Below are 25,492 nucleotides of genomic sequence, written 5' to 3' on the forward strand. Positions count from 1 at the left end.
AATTTGGCCTGGTGGGTCTTATCTTTGATAAATATTTACTTTCCCTGGGTTACAACAGGAATACACACAAAAGAGTGCCACTGAAGGGGGTTTCGCACCTATGGGCCTGCTCTGAATATCTGTGTAAGAAACAACATTAGCTACTGAGACTGTTCTAAGACTAAATGATTGTATTTCATCTCAAACTGTGGTACAAGTCTCATCTCATCTCATTATCTCTAGCCGCTTTATCCTGTTCTACAGGGTCGCAGGCAAGCTGGAGCCTATCCCAGCTGACTACGGGCAAAAGGCAGGGTACACCCTGGACAAGTCGCCAGGTCATCACAGGGCTGACACATAGACACAGACAACCATTCACACTCACTTTCAAGTCACCAGTTAACCTAACCTGCATGTCTTTGGACTGTGGGGGAAACCGGAGCACCCGGAGGAAACCCACATGGACAACATGCAAACTCCACACAGAAAGGCCCTCGTCAGCCACAGGGCTTGAACCCGGACCTTCTTGCTGTGAGGCGACAGCGCTAACCACTACACCACCATGCCGACTGTGGTACAAGTATTTAAAGTATTTGAACTCCACTACGGTGGTGTAGTGGTTAGCGCTGTCGCCTCACGGCAAGAAGGTCCTGGGTTCGAGCCCCGGGGCCGGCGAGGGCCTTTCTGTGTGGAGTTTGCATGTTGTCCGCGTGGGTTTCCTCCGGGTGCTCCAGTTTCCCCCAAAGACATGCAGGTTAGGTTAACTGGTGACTCTAAATTGACCGTAGGTGTGAATGTGAGTGTGAATGGTTGTCTGTGTCTATGTGTCAGCCCTGTGATGGCCTGGCGACTTGTCCAGGGTGTACCCCGCCTTTCGCCCGTAGTCAGCTGGGATAGGCTCCAGCTTGCCTGCGACCCTGTAGAAGGATAAAGCGGCTAGAGGAGATGAGATGAGAACTCCACTGTGAACACACATTATATATGTTTACATCGAAAAATGTGTGATGTGATTTTGGTGCTATTTTGTTGGTTGGTGCTGTATTTCTGTTATTCTCTGATGTCACAAGGCGGGCGTTGTTATTGCTAGTGCAGTTACAATGATGTTTAAAAAGAGAAAATTCAATGATCTCAAGCATAAGTGATAATCGTCCTAGTTTACTGTTAGCTACTAAAGACTGAAGGACATTTTCCAGCAATGTTTAAGGTCATATAAATGACAAAGTTCCAACGTAGAAAGTTGCGATGTTGGAAATTTGTAGCGGCATTGATGAAAGTATTAGCATGAGACCTGAAGACACTTGACTTTGAGCAGAATGTAAAGATGAAGAGGATTTCAAAACAAAATAAAACTTTGATGCTATTGACTATCATAGCTTAGTGATAAAGTTTAATATGGAAATCATTCAGGCTGGATTTTCCCGTTAGGTATGTGCCATTTTTGCTATGCTAAAATGACTTAGTAGTTATCGCATAGTAGCTGGTTCTGGTGTTCAAGATCAAAGCAGAAAAAGTTTTGGATCAAATTCCATTCGATTTAACTACAAAACTGTAGGTTGAGTTTCATTTCTTAGATTTATGAATTATATGTGATACGGCAACATTAAAGTACAAGTATAAAAACCTGTTATATACCTGACAAGGCCGCTTTGAGGAAAAAAACAAGGCAAAAAACAGCGTTCCTTGCATAACCCCAGCAGGACAAACTGTTGTTTGTAGAAACGAATAAAAAAAGGGCAAAGACACAAAAGAGAGGAAGACAAAGAGCAAGCAAAGAAGACGTGGGAATTTTCTCTTCCTCTCTCTTTCTTTGCCCCTAATTGACTTTCTCATTCACATACAGAGGCCCTGTCAGTGGCTCCATTCCAAACAGCTCCCTAATCCCTACATAGGTGCACTACATAGACGAGGCTATAAAATAGATTTTATGCCCTATGTGGCTAATATGAAGGCATTTGGGATTCACACTGTATCTCAGGAGTGATGTGTTACCTGCAGCTGGAGGTAAAAATGGCTCAACTCTTCCATTTACAGTAAACAGTTATGGGGGATCCCCAGTGTTACAAGAACACCCTTTAATAAAGCAAAGTGTACAGTAGGAATGCTGACTAATCTAGATTATGGGTTCAGACTGCAGCTCATCATGCCATGTCAAGTTCAAGCACACAAAATAGCCGTGGTTGCTTCAAAAACAGAAGTTTCTTGGACTTAAAAGCTCCTTGCATTGTCTTTCAGGCAGGATCTTAAAAAAGAGCATGTAGGGGCCTTTTAAAAGATTCTTGACAAATGAGTGATTCCCAATGAACCTCAATTTACATTGTATTCACAACTGAAGTTCAAGTACAAATTTCAGAAGGAAAAAAAACCCCAAACAAACAAATATAACATCTTCATTTATATACAAAACTCCAGAACACTACAGATCATATTGCTAAGAATTACTCGTAAATAATGTTCTAAATACTGATGACATAGAAGAACCATTTTTGCATTCCTTGTTGTTGGCTAAAAGAAATGTTCCACCAAAAAGATTTACATTCACTTGAAGGTTATTTAGGGAAAATGGGGAAAAAGAACCATGGAAAATATTCTTGGAAGCTTGCAGCACAAATTATACAAATTTATTTTATGAATAACATTTAAGGCACATGGGGAAATGTACAGTCATACACTCTCAGAAAAAAGGGTATTAAACTTTACCTTTCCTTGGCATTGTGTGGTACCTTCAAAGGCAAACCTTTTGTACGGTACCTATGGCGCATGTGGTTTAAGCTTTATTTTTTACACTATATACTGAACAGTCTATCCATGTTTCAAAGTAATATACATATATAAAAGGTACAAAAGATACAGGGACCACCCCAGTAACAAGTACAGGGGTGCGTTTCCCAAAAGCCTCTTAACGCTAAGAGCATCTTAACTAGGAGAAAGAGCGTTCATTGTGCTGCTCGGTCTGCCATTTAAGGATGATCTTTGTGCTGTGAAAGAAGCTTTTGGGAAACTCAGGTCAGTTTAGGACCATTTTTTATAACCAAGAGAACGAAAACCAACTACAATGTTTGAAACTTTTTTTTTTAGGATATTAATCTCAATAAAACCTTTACTAACTTTATATTTACCAAAAAAAAAAAGGTGAAATTAAGATTACTGTTTATACGTGTTTTGATGTCGATGTTTGTTGAAGCTTGGATTAACTTCTTTATTGTAAGCGAATTAATGAAGCCTTTACTTGTATAATGCGTATAATAACTTTGGTATTGGTTGAAGATGTAAATGACAGGTATACCCTTTATGTAGGTAATTTCTTTTGGTATGGCTGATACTAAACATAAGGGCTAATGATGTGTGTGTGTGTGTGTGTGTGTGTGTGTGTTTATGAAGTGGGCAGGCTCATGGGAGTCGCTTTTGCGAGCGCGCGGAACCAGAGCCAGTCAGGTCCCTACCCTCTCTCACTTCAGTTCAGTTAGAGTCTGAATCGCAGAGGGGAGGCACGCAGTACAAGGGAACAACAACAACAACAAAAAAAAAAAACCATCAGGATAACCCCTCTGTCTCTCACTTTGGAGTTTGGAGCGCCCGCAAGCCCCGTCAGACCCTCAGGCAGTGCGCATTGCGTCGCATCCCATCCCGCAGTCAGTCCGGTGTGCACAAGAAAGTGGAGGAATCTACTGCACAAGAGTCTCAAGGGCAAACTTTACTGTTATCACTCTTCTCTTTTTAAGTTCAGTTCTAGACGTGCTCGCTTTGTTTGTTTGTTATTTTGTTATTCTTTGAATGTAATGCGTTCGAGTTGATGATCTGCGCTCCTGGAGCGAGGGGATCCAAAGTAACAGACTTTTATCCGGGAAGCAGATTTAACATTCGTCTCGGCCAAATAAGAAGCAGAACAAGGTAAGAATGTTTAATAATATATCAATGCACTGAGCCGTTTCTAGTACTTTTTACGCATGCATCAGCTTTTTTGTGCAAAAACCTTTTTGAATTCTTGACATTTGGGGTTCTTCAGGGAATACCCTATCCTTAACACTTTTGCACAAGATTCCTGAGTGCACTTTCTGTATTCAAGACATTGCATTGTTTCTTAAGATCTTCTAGGAGCATTTTTTTTTACAGCCTCGTGGGGTACCTGTTTTTGCATTTCCGTTCTAAGCGTGGCTTAAATTCTCGTAAAACTCCTTTATTAGGAAAACTTTGGGCATGTCGAGGAAGGAGGGAAAATAGCTCGGGACTCTCCGAGCATTAAACTGCTCTCTTTGAAACTCGTGCCAGAGTGAGAGGGAACTGGGGTTTTTTTCTTTCTTTCTTTCTTTCTTTCTTTTGCGGTTTTTACAACTCCGGGAAGTTAAAGGCGTTTCTACAAGCGCGCTTCAATCAAGCCCGAGCTCGTACGCGCTTTTAATTTAGCCCCATGCACCGGTTTGCGGTTTCAGAGGAGGTGGAGGAGATAGAGATGGGGATGAATGGAAGAAGCAGAAGCAGAAGAAGCAGCGCCTTTTAAACGCAGGTGAAACTGGACGCACGCGACAAGCAGGAAGCGCGCGCCCGGGCAGCTGTGTGCGCGAGGATGCAGCTCGGTGTCTCGCGCGCTCCCGGGCGCTCTGACAGGACCGTTAAACGCGTCCAGCCGCGGCGCTTCGCCCTGATGTTTTTCCACAATATTTAGCATTTTAAAAACATTTTAAACTTTATTCATCCTTTCTGACACGGTTTACGAGACGAAGCGACCGATTTCGACAGTTCTGAAAGTCTCTCTGACAGGAACTTTGTTCGTGAGTGAACAGCAAGTGCTGGTTTTTAAACACCGGCTAGCATCGGCTGCTAACAGCTCCTCTTCAGAAAACAAAACTAAACTTCCAACATTTTACCACATAACTATTATTACTGTGCGCTAAAATCCTTTAGAGCACTTAGACGAGTAGTTTCACCATTTTGTGTGGTAAAATGTTGATGTTTCTGTGTCTTTGTGTTGGCTGGTTTTGTTGAGGCGAAAAACATTTTATTCAGACAAGACTGAAACGGTAATATTTTCAGACTGTGGAGCCTAAAAAAAGAGAAAGAAAAAGGTATCCTGCCTGCTAAAATATGGGTTTATGTTAAGTCACAGTGGTGGTAACCATAATACTACGTTAGAGAGAGAGAATTGTGGAGAAACCTCATCAAGGTATATAAAAGGAACCTAAGAACAACTGTTAAACTGATGATGGTACATTATATTGTTTTTTGGGTGTTTTTTTTAACCTCGTGAATCAAAAATACACAGTGCCATCTTTTATTTCTGACAGTCTAACCCAGTTCAAACCTTAACTTCTGGATTTGCTACCAACCAACACAATTAGATTTAAAAATGTGGCCAGATGGATTTAAAAATGTGTAATTTGGTTTAAAAATGTGAGATTGTTGAATTTGGCAAACCTGTGGTCAGTATAACAAGATTTTAGTACGAAACAGAACACCAAGGAAAGAACAGTTGAAGTCTGACTTGTAGATCGTGGTAGATATGGCTTGTTTTCATAAAAAAAAAAAGTGTAGGAAGTAAACTAAGATCAGATCGGTTGAGAGTTTGGCTTATTTTGTGTTCATTTTTGTTTAGTGTATTTAATGGGAAAAAAATCAATTATATGCCGATTTGTTTTTAGTTTGCTATGAATACTTCTGGAATTATTAATGAACTATTACAATTCAGGTTATTTATTTGCCTGCCTGACCTGACCTCGTAAAAGTGATATTTTCTGTTCACTCCTTAAAGGAAAAAAAAAAAAACAACAGAGAGGAGAGGATTTGAATACTTGTATTTAACAGCAAGGCCAAGTCATTGTTCCTGCATTCTCTCTCTCTCTCTCTCTCTCTCTCTCTCTCTTCCATGCTCTTTCTCAGAGAGGCAATGAAAAGTGGAACAAAAGTGTGAAAATGGGCAAGGCCTGTGTCACATAGCGTATCTAAACCCTCCATTTGCATATGAAAACTGCTGTGCAGAAAGAATCCCGCCACTGTTGCAATGGTCGTGTGTGTGTCCGGCAATTGTGACAGGACGCCGTCGGTATGCAACTCCTGTTTGGGTCGCTGTTTGGGTCGCTCTGCTCCCCAGGTCTCCGTGTCAAGTTCTATCGGTACAGAAACAGGGGTTTCCCGCTTGCTTCTTTTCACTCTGTTACCCCCTTATTTCCATACCTGTTCAGCCCATAACGCTGCTGAATATTCCCTCTGGAATGCTCTTTCCCAGCGGGTTCCATACAAACAGCTCAGTTTACGGTTCTCACACACCCTCTGAACGGTGCCTCTGTGCTCTCCGGGTGGAAACACGGAAAAGGCGGCCATGGACTAGATTCCCACTGTGTCTTCTTGTCACCTTGGTCTTGATATGGTGATGTGCAGCAGGTTTTCACTTGAGGCTGAAGTGACTAAGACCTAATTTAGAGCAGGGAAATGCTGACTGGTGCAGAACTGAAACTTGGCAGGATTTTGAGAACTCAGACTACAACAGATCTCTCTCTCTCACACACACACACTTTGAAACAAAAGCATGATTGACTGGATCCCAACATTTGTTCATGCTTTTAGTTTTTATGATCAAGATGGCCACATGTTTTTGATGGGACTGGCCATTTTGCCTCATTTTAAAGCTGGGTTTTGTTGGAGTCATCTATAGATCGCGTCCCTTTTCATGGCCAAGAGCATCTCTTGACCCATAACCTTGGGGTCACTGGAACATAACCTTAAGCACTGAGGTACAATTGTTCACAAGGCTTTTCTCACCTCTCTCAATATGACTCACTTAGAACCGGCTTACAACTCATTTTCCCATCCATGCTATTGTGCACATCAATGAGAAAAGTTAATGATGTACCCATTCAGTATTACATATCCATATCAGCACAGCACATAGTGGTCTAATTTGGATCTGATCCACCGATGAATTTTATGCTGTGAATGTGTGTGACAATAAAGACACAGCTTGTTTTACAGCAGGCCACCAACCTGCCTGTAATCAAATAACTTGACAACTGATACTTACTCTGAGGATGTCAGTGTCAGATCAGTATCAGGTATCGGCTGACGCTCAGAGATCTGATATTGGTATCGTATTAAAAATGGAAAAGTGGGACTGATGCATCCCTAATAGTAACACTGGAATTACTGAGCTACTGATCAGACCTTAGATATTCTGTCTGATTCTTTATAAGCAGATCATTTTCGAAAGTCACACCAAACTGTACAGGTTTAGAAAAAACATACTAAACTGTACATTTCCTGGGCTGGTGGTACCTTCAAGGGTGTACTTTTTGTTCTTTTAGTATATATTGTATCTTTTACTTTGAAAGAAGCATTTAATCTACTTTAAAAGCATTTAACTAAAAGCTAATTCTGGCCTATTTATACATCTTTAAAAAAATTTCAACGTGCACTATGTCCATGTTTCCAGGTGAAAGGTAGATATTAAAGGTATAACAGGGAACCACCTCAGTGACAGTTTAGTACTATTTTCCTTGAGATTGGATGCCATAGCCTTTAAAGATTTGGTCTGACAGTGCAAAAAAAAACCCCGAGATCATCTTCTGGCTAAAACTTCACTCTGGACACATGCATGTGAATAACCATGAAAAGCTGTGGTTTTCAGTGCAGCGCCTTGTGCCATACTCGGTGTCCCTGTGTTGTTTGAGGCTTACACACTAATGGCATTCTCTGTGTGAGCCTAGTGCAAACAGTCATGTAACAAACTTCACCAAACTCCCTCTAAGTTTAGCTTCAGCAAACGCCGTCTTGAGCGCTGGCCAAGAAGGACGAGAGCCTGGCAGCACAGCGTTCCAGTGGTGTCTCTGGAGTTTAACATTAGCCATCATTCTCTCTAGCTAGTGTGTGTGTGTGTGTGTGTGTGTGTGTGTGTGTGTGTGTGTGTGTGTGATTTGGCTGCCCAGGCATAGTGGTGTCACTTTGGTTTGGCAGCTAAATTGAAATCAAGTCCAGAGCTCTTAAGTGAGAGAATGGGAGTAGCTGTTGCAGTTCCATTGCCATCTTTTGAGTCCTGTTGCTTTCCAGCATAGAAATAATGATAAATGTTATTGTACAGATTTGTAATTTAGATACCAGCAGGAATTTTTTAAGCACCAAAGTCTCGGAATGCTGGATAAATCCCAAAATCTGCTCATTTCTGTCCTTCCATATCTCATGGAATTGCATGTGCTATGGCGTTGTAATATTTTCCTGCACACATTCCAAAGTGTAGATTGTGATCAGTGTTGTAGACAAATATTGTCTTAATGCCAAGTTTTGATGCCAAGCTTCTCTCCTCTCATTTTTCTCTTCCGCCCCACTGCCAGTGTATGTGTGTGTTGTGTGCATCAGAACATATACGCTGAGCTGTGAATATCCACGGTAGTATGAATAACACACACACATATGTTAGTAATGATTGCTTTCTGGTGTTTGTGGGCAGCACCACTGGAGTGTGATTGGCATGTGGAAATGCCCATGTGCTTCCGCACTGTTGGTGCCGCTCTTGTTAATGTTCCCTACATGTGCTCCTCATTTGTGTGTATATATGTGTCTTTGCGTGTGTGTGTGTGTCCCCTGACAACTTAGTAGGAATAACCAAAGTCTCCAGTGAATAGCTGCACTAAGCCGATTCTGGTTAAAAGGCGATTTACTGCACATTAACGCTGCTCATAGATCAATCAACTCTACGAGTGATTGAGGAAATACATTGTCGATATTGACCTGATTGAGCTTTTTTATCCATCCAGTGATGGATTACATATTTTCCAAACAAGCGCAATTAATTAATGACTGATTATGTGTGCTTATTGCTTTGACCATTTGCACATGGTCACTTAGAGACCAAACAACTTGTGCATTTTTTTCTGTTCTGAACCCTATTTTTAGGAAAATATTTAAATGTAACTTAATAGTTGAAAATCACACTATTAGCAATGGAAACCATTCAGTCATTTCCCAGTGTTAGCAAGGTTTTTGAGCAGCTGGTGAGGAGTAATTGTAATCTGTATGCTTGGTCTCTTTGATGGTTGTAGCGAGACCAGAGAAAAGGTTGTGGAATTGACAGTTTAATTTCGATTTGGCTTTTATGTAAGCGATTAAGACGGGATAAGTGATGGTCATACAAACACCATTATTGTGCTCAGAGTTTAAGCTCTTTAGAATTATCCTCTCTTAATCCTCCAGCCGGCCCCATAACACACAAACACACATAAATGCTCTGTTTGTCACGCATCTCATTTTCTATATGACCTACAAGTTACAAAAAGTTCTTGTTTCAGCAATATATTACAGAACATATTAAAAAAATCAGCAAAACAAGGTTGACACGACTGTGGTCGGCTCTGCCTTCAAATTATCCGCTCACAAATTATGATCAGACATTCTCCCTGGCTCTAATTAAACATTTAGTGTTATTTGTTCCAGATGGAGTTGTTTTGAAGTTTAATTTTAGTAAGAGAATGCCATCCATTGTGGGAAAGACGACTGCATCCAGGGAATCTAACAGAATCCTGGTTTAATATTCTCATGTTCTGTGACATCGTCAGAATCTAGGCGAAAATGTCTTATTTCCTAGAACCAGAACTTCAAGGAAGACAGCGTTCCATAACTATCCCATATCTCTTTAGTGTTCTCTCATTCTATGACATCATCAGAATCTGTTTGATGAGCGGTCGAGAGCTAGAACTTAAAAAAAAAAAAAAAGACAGGATTCCACAACTCCTCATTTAATATTGGAATGTTCTTTGACATTGCCACTATCTGTCTGATGAGCATTCTAGAACTAGAACTTCAAAAGAGCCAGATCAGACAGAACTGTCTGATTCAGTCTGTCAGGTTCCATAATTTTACCTTATCTCTCTCTACCAATACAACAGAATCTTGGTTTGATGTTCTCATGTCCTATAAGATTACCAGAATCAGTTTGATAAGTGTCCTACAACCAGAACTCCAAAGAATCCAGGATTCCATAACTTTACCATATATCTGCCAAACCTGACGATTCTGATCTAAAGTGTTTACTTACTATGATAATGCCAGGAGCTGTTTTAATGAGTGTCTTATGTTCTAGATTAACTGCGAGTTGGCCTTGTGGTTAGCGTGTCTCAATCGGGAGATTGCGAGTTCTACTTGCGCTCGGGTCATACCAAAGACCATCATAAAAATGGTACCTACCACCATCTGGCAAGACACACTGCAATACAGATGCAAGTGGGGAGTCAAACTCTTGTGGTTACCAGAGGACCAGCCCCCACTGTAAGCCTAGCTGTATAGGCGAGAGGTCGAGGGCTATCGAAACGGAGATCGGCGCTGCACTCATACGCCTTAAAGAGGTGGTTAGTACTGGGATAAGAGGCTGCCTGGGAAGACCAGATTCTGGTGTGAGAGGGAGGGACTTATGTTCTAGAAGAAGGACATTGAAGAACCTACCTTTCTTTTAGCACATCCTGTGAATGCTCTCTTTAATGTTGCCAGAATCTGATAACATAGATGCAAAGTCTTGGTATACGAACATATCCACTTGCATCACCATTCTGCTACACTAGAAAGTAGGAGGAAGAGCACAGGGCCTACGTTTACCTTTTTTTTTTTAATCCAACATGCCTCATAACTGAAACAGGATATAATCCGTATACATACAGCTGATGGTTACAGACCTTACTTATTGGTCCTACAGGGATTCCCTTGGGGATTGATCTCATTCTTCCAATTTTTAACTTAGGATCTTAACTTCAAAGCCAGCACAACTCATTAAAAGTAGCTACCAGGAGTGGGGTTTGAACCCACGCAGATATACATCCATTGGAGCTTAAATCCAACACCTTAACCACTCGGTCATCCTGGTAAACACAGCAGAGGTGGATATTTTATCCACCAATAAAACCTCTTCCTGATTTTATTAATTACTCACTGGTAAATGTAAAATTAAGATTTCAAAAGAGTTAGTTTGTAAATTACTACAGTTTCTTCCAATTAGCTCTTTGGATACTTCGTTTCAGTCAGGATTGTCAGGTCTTAGTAAAATTTCCAGCCCAACTATTTGTCAAAAAATATACAAAAATCTCCAGCTAGCTTAAACAGTTTGAGAACTAGAAAGGGAAACAGTCTTTTTGTCTCAGTCTTTGCACAGAAAAAAATTCACTGTTGTGCACACCAGATTTCTGATCTGCAGTACACCTGTTTATTCATCACTCCATATGGCCATTTTACACTCAATCATCCCTTTTTCCATCTCTCAATCTGTGCGGTATACCTTAATAGAGAAATTGTTCTCTACACTGTGCATACCTTTTCTGGACTGAGACTTAAAAGTCTTTTCAAAGCCAGCACAACTCATTAAAAGTAGCTACCAGGAGTGGGGTTTGAACCCACGCAGATATACATCCATTGGAGCTTAAAGCCAACACCTTAACCACTCGGTCATCCTGGTAAACACAACAAAGCTAGATATTTTATCCACCAATAAAACCTCTTCCTGGTTTAATTAATTACTCACTAGTAAATGCAAAATTAAGATTTCAAAAGAAAAAAAAACAAAAATCTTTGTTTGCCATCAACTGTTTTGCTAAATTGATCAGATTTCATTCCAATTATTTGCTTTAAAGCTTGCAACATGCAACCTTGTTCCAACAACTAGCCAAATTTTCTGGAAATACCATGACCCCAGTTTCACTAAAGAGGTGGATGTGTTTTGATTGCAGTGATGTTTTGTCTGCCACAGAACATTTCCTCCAAAATCTAGAGCCTTGAATGTTTCAGGTCTAAACCTGAGTAATACCCAACAGTGACAAAACAAATGTCTGGAAGAGTGGTGAAGAACAGAAAGAATGTTTGTGTAAACGTGAGGAAACCACAAGAAACAAGAAAAAAAAAAAGGATGTTTAAGAGAATTTGACTTTGAAAGAGAAAGACTTTTAAACATGGATGAAGGATGGAGAGAAGGTGAAAGAACAAGAGAATAAGGAGAAAAAAACAAAGAGAGACAGAGGATGAATGAAGGGAGAGGTGGTGAGAGAAAGATAGAGAACGAGAGGGAGGAGGGTGGAAGAGAGGTCATTAAAAGGACACCCGCTCGTTCCAGCTGCAGTAAAGAAGGCAGTAAAGTATCGGGCTAATCTGCCATCATTAGCCTGATTATATCAGCAGGGATCGGGGTTAGCCATCAGCTTCGATCAGTGGGGCCCAATCAATAGACAGAGGATAGGATCTGAGTGAGAGGGGTGGCACACAGAGCAGCACTGCATGCTGGGTAATGAGGGAATAACATGGACTGTTACATAGCCTCATCTCGTTTCAGTTTTAGTTTTAACCAGGTAAATGTTACCAGCATTAGCCATCTGTATCCACAACCTTGACCATTACAAATAAGCATGCCATTTAAAAAAAAAACCTTTTTTTTAAATCACAGAATTATGCATGTTTGTTTGTTTAATTTGTCTAGCACCTTTCTAACAACCAAGGTTACTTTACATGTTATGTAACACTAAGTAACATTAACAAGAGTGCTCTGAGAGCACAATATCCCCCGCTACAATATATCGCAAACGAAATTGCAATATGCGAATTACTGTCCTATCACAAAGCCTTTTGCCAAGTTTTGCGAAATTCCTCCAAAAATTGTGAGAGTAGTTGATTTCAGAAAGTGAGAATCCTTTCTGGGATGGACAGACGGACGGATGGACAGACAGACTTCGCTATGACATAATCCCCCTTTGGGCCTTTCGGCCAGCGGGGGATAAAAAGAAGTAGAAAAAGAATAGCTGAGATTTAAAATAAACAACCTCCGAGCTGCTTAGAATGAAACATGATCCTACAGCTGAGATTTGTATCACTGGAACATCAGGTGTGAACTCGTAAAAAGTTATGAATTAGTGGTTGAGCTTTTCTTTGCATGAAATTCAATTACATCTCTCTCGTGTGGTACATTTCTCACAGATCATGCTGCTGCAGAACGGATGACTCACCTGCAAAGTTAACATTTTTCCCATATGGCTTTTTTATTAGATTAGCAAGTCCGGGGATTTATGAAGTTTAGGATGGAGTTATGCTACAGAAAGTGGATTTTAACAAATATTTTCTGAACCTTAAAGACTGTTATATTATTGCAATGATAAGATCTTTAACTCAACAGCCTTCCCTCACATATACACAGCTTTAAATTTGGCAGGACTGGCTTCAGAGTGACCGGGAAATAATGAACTGACATGACAAATGAACGAGTCCGGACGTCTGAAATGCTCCAGAACAAATACAAACAAGCACATGTGCTTTACATCTGTGTGTGTGTGTGTGTGTGTGTGAGTTTCACTACCAGTGACTTTAGTCTGGTTGCAGATCCAGCGTTGGCTGTCAACTTCGTTATGTGACATGGGAAGTGATAGTTAGTTGAAAAAAACAGCTTTCAATTTGTGACTTTGCATCAGTGCAGAAATATCAAGTTCAATTCTATGTATGATGCATGAGAAATATTAAGCACGTGACCATATGTGCATTTTATAAGATGTTCTTTGCGTGGCACATACACACTCCAGATTGGCTCTTGGTGTGTGTATGTTGAAATTGCAGAGGCATTTATGCAGACTGAATCAGTACAGCTTTCCTTGAAGTGAATTGTATTTGTTGGATTATTTTCATGGAGTTATTTTCCTCTCCAAAATAATTGCAGCGTAAATGCAAAGATGGGATTTGATTTGGTTTGACTGAATTGAATTTAATTTGATCTCAAATTCATAATTACATTTGTAAGCAAGAAAAAATGTGTAAGATGCATAAAATTTTTTGAAGATATAATGCTCATGTGACAGCTGAATCTTAATTCATACAACTCGGACAACTTTTTTGCTGCATTTGTTTATCACTGGTTTACAATTTGAAAGTTTTAACAGAAAACACCCTCACGATGGGCGGCACGGTGGTGTACTGGTTAGCACTGTTGCCTCACGGCAAGAAGGTCTGGGTTTGAGCCCCGTGGCCGGCGAGGGCCTTTCTGTGCGGAGTTTGTATGTTCTGTCCGTGTGGGTTTGCTCCGATTTCCCCCACAGTCTAAAGACATGCAGGTTAGGTTAACTGGTGACTCTAAATTGACCGTAGGTGTGAATGTGAGTGTGAATGGTTGTCTGTGTCTACGTGTCTGCCCTGTGATGACCTGGCGACTTGTCCAGGGTGTACCCCGCCTTTCACCTGTAGTCAGCTGGGATAGGCTCCAGCTTGCCTGCGACCCTGTAGAACAGGATAAAGCGGCTACAGATAATGAAATGAGATGAGCCCTCACAATAACACTTAAATTCAAGCCATTTTAAGAGGCTCTTATAAACTAAAGGAGCAGAATTTAAATGAAAAAAATCTGCAATTTGAAAAAAGAAAGAAAATTTGATTGATTGTGAGATGTGAAGTACAACCAGAATATTTAAATAACGATTAGCAAATTTACATATTTACAAAATGGACTTTATGGTTATGAAATAATATAAAGTATAAATGCATTTTGTTGCATTCATGTACATCATAAAAACAGGAATGTTGTAGATTTTACAGTCAACAAATGTACCACTTGTAGGTAGTGGTAAGATCATGAAAGTCATTTTAGCACTCTGTTCAACTGTACTAGAGATACATATTGACAACAAGTGTTGCCAGACAAAACAAACCTTGCCCGGTAGCACTTAGGATGAATATGAAGGAAGATATTATGAAAAAAAAAATAGGTACCCTATGGGTACATGTGGCTACTGCTTATAAATAATTTTGTTTCCTGATCCCATGTCCATACCGTAAATATAACATATATACTTACTCTATGAGACAGTAACCACAAAAATGAAGCGCACTCCAAAAATGAACAATTTAAAAATCACAGAAGTAAAATATACCAAGTGTCTGTACTTTATATTATTCTACTCTGACCTCTTACAGTTTTTGAAACGGAAACCTCCGAACCGAGGCTGACATACACACGCTGTTGCCACGACCAAAACTCTTATTTCCAAGAAATGGCCCGGCGCTAGAGCTCAGTGGAACGCACTTTCCCTCTGTAATAAGCATAAACATGTCTGAAAGCGATTTCTTTAGTCTAGTCCATTTATTTCGAACGGTGAACCAAATTGTATACACTCACTGGCCATTTTAATCGGAGCACGTGTATGCGCATGCACAGTGCACGATCGTTACACTCTTACATTCTTACAGCACAATGACAGTGGTTAGCGCCTCTATATAAAGGCAGTAGCTACAACAAAAACAATTTTGACCTTTTTGGTGACCTTGACCGTATGACCCTCAAACTGTTGGAGGTTCTGTTTGAGACCAACGCCCATCTATCCTGAAAGTTTCATGAAGATTGATCCGGCTGTTTTCCCGTAATATTGTTAACAAAAACACAAAGAAACCCGACCAAAAACAATACCTCGCCCCCTGGTGGACTCTGTCTCGGGCGAAGTAATATGTCTTTCACACTGACTGCAGTCATGTTTTATGGTCTTGGACACTCATGTTTGTTTCTCTTTCTTTCTTTTTCTCTATAGCAGGATGAGGCGAGTGTTTGGCTGCTTTGTAGTGCTGTTGCTGTCGTCAGTGTCGGGTGTGTTTGGGCAGAAGTTACCCACACGTGATGAAGGCCTGTTCCAGATGCAGATCCAGGATAAGACTCTGTTTCATGACTCGTCTGTAATTCCCGATGGAGCTGAGATTAGTGGATACCTGTTCAGAGACACGCCGAAGAGGTACGCCTACATGAGCGCAGACACACACACACACACACACACACAAATGTTGTCACTGTTTAAAGAAAATGTTGCATGCAGGCACGTGCACACATAGGGCTTTAGGGGTGCTTGAGCCCCTGCCCTTTTTGCCTCGAATTAAATGTTGCCCTTTTAAAATAATAATAATAATAGTCCTAATAATAAATAATACAGTCCTGTTAGAAGTTTAAAACAACGGCGATACAAAAACTCCACGGCAATCTATCAATTTTCTTGTAATACGGGGTCGTTGTGTGCGTTGAGCCTGCTGCTTCTCTGTACATTGCTGCTCCGCTCGAGTGCGGCCAGAGAGGGGGCGCGCGGACGGGAGTGAGAGGGAAGAAGCCGCTGCGCGCGCTGCCACAATGATAACAGAGGAGACATGACAGTGAGGCAGCTTGAACATGTGAGTTATGGTCTAACAGTTAGCCCTTTCAAACTGTATGTACAGTACATGACATTTGGGCGTTTGTAGGGCTACTGTGCGAGTAATTTAAGTCTCTGTAGTTTAATAATCTGCTTGTTAACTGACGTGACCTGACCTGTTACTGTTCACAATCGATTGCCTCGCCTTCCAAGCCTATGATAATGTGAGTGACAATTTTGCTGACACAAAAGAAATGGCAATTGCATATCACTTTCACCAACACAGGACACATACAGTGGTGCTTGAAAGTTTGTGAACCCTTTAGAATTGTCTATATTTCTGCATAAATATGACCTAAAACATCATCAGATTTTCACACAAGTCCTAAAAGTAGATAAAGAGAACCCAGTTAAACAAATGAGACAAAAATATTATACTTGGTCATTTATTTATTGAGGAAAATGATCCAATATTACATATCTGTGAGTGGCAAAAGTATGTGAACCTCTAGGATTAGCAGTTAATTTGAAGGTGAAATTAGAGTCAGGTGTTTTCAATCAATGGGATGACAATCAGGTGTGAGTGGGCACCCTGTTTTATTTAAAGAACAGGGATCTGTCAAAATCTGATCTTCACAACACATGTTTGTGGAAGTGTATCATGGCACGAACAAAGGAGATCTCTAAGGACCTCAGAAAAAGCACTGTTGATGCTCATCAGGCTGGAAAAGGTTACAAAACCATCTCTAAAGAGTTTGGACTCCACCAATCCACAGTCAAACAGATTGTGTACAAATGGAGGAAATTCAAGACCATTGTTACCCTCCCCAGGAGTGGTCAACCAACAAAGATCACTCCAAGAGCAAGGCATGTAACAGTCTGCGAGGTCACAAAGGACCCCAGGGTAACTTCTAAGCAACTGAAGGCCTCTCTCACATTGGCTAATGTTCATGTTCATGAGTCCACCATCAGGAGAACACTGAACAACAATGGTGTGCATGGTGGGGTTGCAAGAAGAAAGCCACTGCTCTCCAAAAAGAACATTGCTGCTCATCTGCAGTTTGCTAAAGATCATGTGGACAAGCCAGAAGGCTATTGGAAAAATGTTTTGTGGATGGATGAAACCAAAATAGAACTTTTTTGGTTTAAATGAGAAGCGTTATGTTTGGAGAAAGAAAAACACTGCATTCCAGCATAAGAACCTTATCCAATCTGTGAAACATGGTGGTAGTAGTATCATGGTTTGGGCCTGTTTTGCTGCATCTGGGCCAGGACGGCTTGCCATCATTGATGGAACAATGAATTGTGAATTATACCAGCGAATTCTAAAGGGAAATGTCAGGACATCTGTCCATGAACTGAATCTCAAGAGAAGGTGGGTCATGCAGCAAGACAACGACCCTAAGCACACAAGTCGTTCTACCAAAGAATGGTTAAAGAAGAATAAAGTTAATGTTTTGGAATGGCCAAGTCAAAGTCCTGACCTTAATCCAATGGAAATGTTGTGGAAGGACCTGAAGTGAGCAGTTCATGTGAGGAAACCCACCAACATCCCAGAGTTGAAGCTGTTCTGTACGGAGGAACGGGCTAAAATTCCTCCAAGCCGGTGTGCAGGACTGATCAACAGTTACCGGAAATGTTTAGTTGCAGTTATTGCTGCACAAGGGGGTCACACCAGATACTGAAAGCAAAGGTTCACATACTTTTGCCACTCACAGATATGTAATATTGGATCATTTTCCTCAATAAATAAATGACCAAGTATAATATTTTTGTCTCATTTGTTTAACTGGGTTCTCTTTATCTACTTTTAGGACTTGTGTGAAAATCTGATGATGTTTTAGGTCATATTTATGCAGAAATATAGACAATTCTAAAGGGTTCACAAACTTTCAAGCACCACTGTAGCTAAGTACTTACCTTCCTATTAGTACGTTAATTTTAATTCTACATTTCCATATTTTGGAAAGGACCGGGAAAAAAAAATAATGCACTTGCTGCCCTTTTTCTGACTTTGAGCCCCTGCCCCTCTATAATCCTGTGCACGTCCCTGGTTGCATGTGTAGCCTAACGGCTTCCAAGAACACAAGAATCCAATCTATAACATCATCTTACTCCAAATACTGAACAACACCTTTCACTGGGAGAGCTGCACTACACTCCTAATAAAACCTTATAGATGTTCTATAATACGTTTTACAAGATATGAAGGATTTCACATGACTCCACGTGTGGATATGTTTTACGTGTCCTAATGGAGAATATGGAATCGATTACAGCCAGTACACAGCTGATGAGGGCATAAGGAGGCATGCATTATGGATGAGATGCTGGGAAACATGGGTGTGTGTGCGTGAATGGAGAACCACTTTTGATGAAGAAGCAGGTGTCTCTAGCGAAAGACGATACCCACATTCACAGCACTTCTGTGCTCTCTCTCTCTCTCTCTCTCTCTCTCTCTCTCATATGCACAGGGGGTAAGGTTGTTTCAAAGGGCATGAGTGGAAACCCAAATGAATGAATCGGCTCCAACACACAGGCCACATATGGTCCTGCCCGACTGTTCTCGCAGTTTCTGTTTTACAGGTTCTGTTCGGTTCATATTTTACGCATCAACCAAGCATACAGGTGAAAACTTGTGTTTGGGTTAACCAGCAAATCTAGCTGGAAAATTCTTCTACATGTTTAACATTGATGATTAGACATGGATTCAAATTGCAACATTGTCCAATGTGTTATCCAAATCCAGAGCAAGAATTGTAGAAAATGCGCAAGTGCTTTGTAATGTAACCGAGTAGTAATAGCTCAAGTTCATTATTCAGTCACCCCTTAGTGTGTTAATCTAATAAATCTTTCATGATGTACTGCTAAGACGGGTCACTTATCAAGCAGGCATCACAGCTCTTTGTTTAGTAGCTGAGTGCTCAATAGGCAGTGTCAATATTCTGTGAACACATAAGCCAAGTTTACATTAGACCGTATCAGCGGATCATCAGATTAACGTTTTTAAAACGATTAGTGTGCACACAGCAACACCAATACACGATTCGCGTGCACACAGCAACACTAATACACGATTCGCGTGCACACAGCAACACCAATACACGATTCGCGTGCACACAGCAACACCAATACACGGATACGCTCGGCTCCGCAGGCATCCTGCGCTCCAAATCACTCCGCCCTGAACAGCGAGTGCCCTCTGGAGGGTGCGCACTCCGGCCCTGCGCAGCTCACACAGCGCGCGAGTGAAGCGCACGAGCAGTGATTCGGGACTGAGCCGCTGTGTGTGTGATCCCAGCGCATATCACTTACCACTTGCAAGTGGAAGGATGGCAAGCCTAAAGACAATCATAACTACACAATGGGCAGTATTTGCATCAGTATTTGCAGTATTTTCATACTTTTATACTCTTTAATGAAAGGTGATACAAGGCGGAAGTCCGCGCCGTTTTTCAGCAGTCGCGTCATATGACCAACGCCAGCGAATCAGGAAGGTGGATGTCACAGTGATGTTGTCCAATGACGACGCCAGCTAGAGCTCAGCACAGCGTATCCGCGTATTCTCAATGTTTACACAGCACCGGACCAGACACGATCTAGATTGAATACGTGGACGCTGGCGGATTCCCGTTTCCCGGCGTTTCCAGGCGTTTTAATGTAAACGGACAGTGCATCCGCGAAGAAAACGAGACAGATACGGTCTAATGTAAACTTGGCCATAGAGCAGCGATAAGGAATTAGCATGATGAGTGGTGATAATGGCACTGATGCTCAAGGATGGCTCTCTCCATAGTGGAAGAATGTACAGGACCAGTCAGAAGTTTGTACACACCTCCTCATTCATAGTTTGTTTTTTTTTTTGGTATTTTGACTGTTTTCTACATTGTAGAACAATACTGAAGACATCAAAACTATGAAATAACACACGGAACATAGATGGAATTATGTGGTAAACAAAAAAGTGTGAAACACTGAAGGATACAGATATAATCCATACACATACAGCTGATGGTTACAGACCTGACGTATTGGTCTTACAGGGATTCCCTTGGGAATTGATCTCATTCTTCCAGTTACTAACTTAGAATCTTAAAGGGCATATTCTGGACCAATTTCGTTTTTTTTTTATATGAAAGAATGTCCCTTTACACACTCATCCAAAAGGGTAATTTTGGACAAGGCCATCTGTCTACAGCAGAAAAAAATAAAATAACAAAACGCATCTGGAAAAATCCCAAGGGAGTCTGGAGCCAGATTCGTAACGTCACCTGCGGAAGCGCCAGCAGGCTGCGAGAGCTTTGCACGGTTTCAGTGCACAGCCTGTGTAGACCAAGTGCTCCCATTTCTCTCTCATTGTCCGGTCTTTTGGAAAACGATGAGTACTAATCCCATCAAGATTGGTGTTGCTACACCCTCCTACGATACATCTGTTAACCATTTTACTAATTACGTGATAACGTTGAAGAAATTTGCAGAAAACCACCAGGTCGTTTTCTGATAAACAAACCAGCGCTGACGTAGGATTCAGAGGGAGGCGTCCCGCACACGACATCACGAAAATCAACGTTTCCTGGGAAATCCAAATGCCAAGTTTTTTCAGAGGCGGACCAATTCGCCTCAAATGGCTTGATTTCAACTGAATTTTTCTGGTATTGCACAAGGTAAAAAAATTGCACAAAGTGTGACAGATATTTGACCAAAGTTTAATATAAAATAGGATAATTACATTGATCTTGCTCCTGAATTTACCCGTGATATGCACTTTAACTTCTAAGCCAACACTACTCATTAAAAGAGACTACCAGGAGTGGGGTTTGAACCCACACAGACATACAGCCATTGGATCTTAAAGGAGATACGCAGAACTTTTATTTTTAAATACATTTCTGAGTGGATAGTATCTCCATCCTTGACTCTTGTATTCTGCATAAATGGGAATAAAAAATATATATTTTTGAGAGTTAAAATCGACCGCAAAGTTGTCATTCAAGCTGCCCCGCTGAGCCAGCCAGCCCTGAGCGCGTGACGTCACTGCGTTAACCAGTTTTAAGGCCGAGGCCTTTGATAGCTATAGACCAAAGCCAGACTCGGCAGGCAAGAGTGGTTGCAATGACTTCTTTGTTCGGCTTTATTGGAGATTCTTTGGATTCCTCAGATAGTAATACATCTGACTGTGATAGTCCTGAAATTGGAGTGTGTGTACATGCTATTGCTATACATGGAGAACCGTATCAGTGTGAATCATTGGAAAGTGAATCTGATAGTAGCACATCAACCACAGAGGCCCCCGCCTTACGAAATAAAGCCATAATAATCTTATACCAGTAACTTAAATACACAATACAAGTTACATGTATTAATCTAAATGCAGGTAAACAACGAGTGTTGCTGTTATGTAACCAAATGAGAGTCGCATCTTACCCGTCTGTGTTCTCGCTTCTTGAAGGCCGATCTTGTGGCCAATTGTTTTGAAACAATCTGACTTTAAGTTCTTCATTCAGTTCTTCGTTCATTCGCTTCTTCCACGTAAGGGCGAGATATTGCTGCTGAGGAAAGCATATTCAGTGGAGAAATCTGACGACTGGTCCACTCATTCTCCATTTTCTCCATATTGAGTACGCCGCCATTACTGCTCAGCTCACACTCCGGGAGAACTGGTGCAACTGAACTTACTTTCCTTTTCTTGTAGTTTTCTTTTCCTTTAATTGTTGGTACTGCACCCTCTTTCAATACGGACTTATAGCCAATGATCCTCAACAGATCAGAGGTCTTGTACGAGTCTTCAGTAAAACGTGCAGAGCAGAGGAGAGACCACTTCGTAGGCACCCAATCCGTGAATTTCTCGCCAAACGCGTCCAAATCTTTGCAGTTTGAACATTCTTGGGCCATGAATGCAACATAAATCCACCTTCTGTCATGTTGCTGCACCGGCCAGCAGCACATCTATGTGGCATGATGATAATTAGCTCAAAATGGAGGATCGAACTTGCAGTCAGCTCTGTGTTTTAGTATAGCGGAAATGGCAATGAGACCGATAGACTTCCTGCTGTGACATCACAGATGTCAAGGTCGTTCACTCAGACCACTACCTATATGAATCATTTTAATCATAAAAATTACTATATTAGATTTATTGTTAACGCTTAAAACTATTCCTGTGCCATTCTTGAGGTCTTAAGGCGTTTATAAACGAAAAGTGAGGCCATGGTTCTGCGTATCTCCTTTAAGTCCAACACCTTAACCACTTGGCCATCCTGGTGAACAGAGCAGGGCTGAACATTTTATCCACCAACTGTTAGTCTTCTCTAATTGCTTCTTTTGCTAATAAAACTAATTCCTGATTTAATTAATTTTCTCTCTCTGGCACGTCACTACAGTGACGTAGCCACTCTGACTTTCAGTCAGAGCTTCTCTGGACAATTACAGTAGCGATTTCCCGTTGCCTTTGACTGGGTTATATTATAGAGGTTTCTCCTTGCAACCATTTACACCTATGGCCAAATTAGAGTAGCTAGTTAACCTACCTGCCTGTTTTCAGACTGTGGGAGAAACGGACACACCACACAGAAAGACCCCTGTCACTTGTCTTGAACCCAGAACTGCTAACCACTGTGCATCCCATGATTTAATTAACTAGTTAAGCAGCTTCATGAGGTAGTCGCCTGGAATGCTTTTCAATTAACAGGTGCCTCGTCAAAAGTTAAACAGTGCAAGTTCTTGACTTCTTAATGAGTTTGAGATCAAACAGTAAATAATAAACATACAGTAGCATGCAAAAGTTTGGGCACCCTTACTGAAAATGTCTGTTACTGTGAATAGTTAAGTGAGCAGAAGATGAACTGATCACCAAAAGGCATAAAGGTAAAGACGACACATTTCTTTTCAGCGTTTTCTACAAGATTTGTGTATTATTTTTGTTTTGTACAATTGGAGAGTGAAAAAAGAAAAGGAACACCATGCAAAAGTTTGGGCACCCCAATACATTTGAGTTCTCAGGTAACTTTTACCAAGGTTCCAGACCTTAATTAGCTTATTGAGCTGTGGCTTGTTCAAATTCTTCATTAGGAAAGGTCAGATGATGCAGATTTCAAAGCTGTATAAATTCTCTGACTCCTCAAACTTGTCCCTAAAATCAACAGCCATGGGCTCCTCTAAGCAACTCCCTCGCATTCTGAATAATAAAATAATTGATGCTCTCAAAGCAGGAGAAGGCTACAAGAACATAGCAAAGTGTTTTCAGGTAGCTGTTTCCTCAGACTGTAATGTTATTAAGAAATGGCAGTTAACAGAAACAGTGGAGATCAAGGTGAGGTCTGGAAGATGAAGAAAACTTTCTGAAAGAACTGCTCGTTGGATTGCTAGAAAGGCAAATAAAAACCCTGTTTGACTGCAAAAGACCTTCAGAAAGATTTAGCAGACCCTGGAGTGGTGGTGCACTGTTCTACTATGCAGCGACACCTGAACAAATATGAGCTTCATGGAAGAGTCATCAGAAGAAAACCGTTCCTGCGTCCTAGCCACAAAATTCAGCATCTGAAGTTTGCAAATGAACATCTAAATAAGCCTGATGCATTTTGGAAACAAGTCCTGTGGACTGATGAAATCAAAATAGAACTTTTTGGCCACAATGTGCAAAGGTATGTTTGGAGAAAAAAGGGGGCCAAATTCCAGGAAAAGAACACCTCTCCAACTCTGAAGCATGGGTGTGGATCGATCATGCTTTGGGGTTGTGTTGCAGCCAGTGGCACAGGGCACATTTCACTGGTCGAGGGAAGCATGGATTCGAATAAATACCAGCAAATTCTGGAAGCAAACATCACACCATCTGTAAAAAAGTTGAAGTTAAAAAGAGGACGGGTCCTACAATAAGATGATGATCCAAAACACACCTCAAAATCTACAATGGAATACCTCAAGAGGCACAAGCTGAAGGTTTTGCCCTGGCCCTCACAGTCCCCTGACCTAAACATCATTGAAAATCTGTGGATAGATCTCAAAAGAGCAGTGTGTGCAAGACAGCCCAAGAAACTTGTAGAACTGGAAGCCTTTTGCAAGGACGAATGTGTGAAAATCCCCCAGGTAAGAACTGAAAGATTATTAGCCGGCTACAAAAAGTGTTTACAAGCTGTGATTCTTGCCAAAGGGGGTGTTACTGGGTACTAACCATACAGGGTGCCCAAACTTTTGCTTCGGGCCCTTTTCCTTTTTTGTCATTTTGAAAATGTAAAAGATGAAAATAAAAAATTGTTTTTGCTTAAAATATAAAGGGAATGAGTCATCTTTAACTTTACACCTTTTGGAGATCATTTCATCTTCAACTTGCTTAACTGTTCACAGTAACAGCAATTTTGACCAGGGGTGCCCAAACTTTTGCATACCACTGTACAGTAAATAGCCCTATTCCACAATTGTAGTAATCCATATTATGTCAAGAACTGCTAAATAAAGAGAAACAACATCCATCATTACTTTAAGACATGAAGTGTTTAATTTAATTGTCACATAGTGACAGGGGAAGAATACAGGGCAAAGCCCCGATTGATTTTCAACCCCTTTGGCATAGATTTTTACACCAGATGCTCTTCCTGACACAATCCTCCCCAATCTTTCCCAGCTTGGGACCAGCACTAAGTATGCACTGACTTGTACAAACCCAATGGCAAACCACAGCACTTGGAGGAAACCAACCAGACATGGGGAGAACACGCAAACTTATGGGGTTCGAGTCCAGAACCTTCTTGCTGTGAGGCAACAGTGTTAACCACTACATCACCTTGCTGCCTTAAAAGTGTCTTTTAATTAATAATAATTAAAAAAAACCCACTGAATTAGAAGGTGTGTCTGAACTTTTGACTGGTGCTGTGTGTGATGAAGTATTTGTCTTCAAGTCAATTTAGCAGGTTTACATGGCACCTTATCATCTGTAATAATACAGGCTTACATGGCACAGAACATTATCCTTGCTCTTTAAGACATACAGAATAATATATTGTTGGGTACAGCAGCATGGAATAGTCCAAAGTTTATTCGCCCTGATCCTACCCTCAAACCCTGTTGAGCAGATTTTTGTGTTTTCCCTGCTCAACTCAGGAAGGGCTGTTTATTAGCTGATTACTAGGGTAGGGTAGGACCAGGGTTGGGAACCTGTGGACTAATACATGCTACAGTACCATACAACATATTATTCTGTTTGTATTTGTATGTACTCCAAGAGTAGGGTTGAGAACCTGTGGACTTGTAGATCAGGAATCAGTGGACAATGTTTTAACCTTGACACGTGTCATATCCTGGGAAACTCTCAGGATCATCAAACATCATAACTATGACTGGTTTAGGAACTAGCTTTCTGGTTTTGACCTGGTTTGTTGTTGTTGATGATGTTTTATCAACTCGCAGTAAACATCTGAACGTCCTGAAAG

The 25,492-nt window shown here is 41.0% G+C and overlaps 1 protein-coding gene and 2 non-coding genes across 3 annotated transcripts in view; 1 reads left to right on the plus strand and 2 right to left on the minus strand.

Moving 5' to 3' along the window:
* The first annotated feature begins 3,396 nt into the window (after positions 1–3,396).
* ndnf (neuron-derived neurotrophic factor) overlaps positions 3,397–25,492 on the plus strand; it is a 28,950-nt gene continuing 6,854 nt past the window's right edge. The window contains exons 1-2 of the mRNA XM_060936811.1: positions 3,397–3,867; positions 15,486–15,683. Of these exons, the coding sequence (XP_060792794.1) occupies positions 3,770–3,867; positions 15,486–15,683 (296 nt within the window). The 5' untranslated portion in view covers positions 3,397–3,769. The remainder of the gene's footprint in view (positions 3,868–15,485; positions 15,684–25,492) is intronic.
* trnal-uaa (transfer RNA leucine (anticodon UAA)) lies at positions 10,728–10,810 on the minus strand. The gene has a single exon. It is a non-coding gene; the product is annotated as a tRNA-Leu (tRNA).
* trnal-uaa (transfer RNA leucine (anticodon UAA)) lies at positions 11,313–11,395 on the minus strand. Its single transcript has one exon. It is a non-coding gene; the product is annotated as a tRNA-Leu (tRNA).

The sequence above is a fragment of the Neoarius graeffei genome, chromosome 13 (assembly GCF_027579695.1).
Source record: "Neoarius graeffei isolate fNeoGra1 chromosome 13, fNeoGra1.pri, whole genome shotgun sequence".
Lineage (NCBI taxonomy): Eukaryota > Metazoa > Chordata > Actinopteri > Siluriformes > Ariidae > Neoarius > Neoarius graeffei.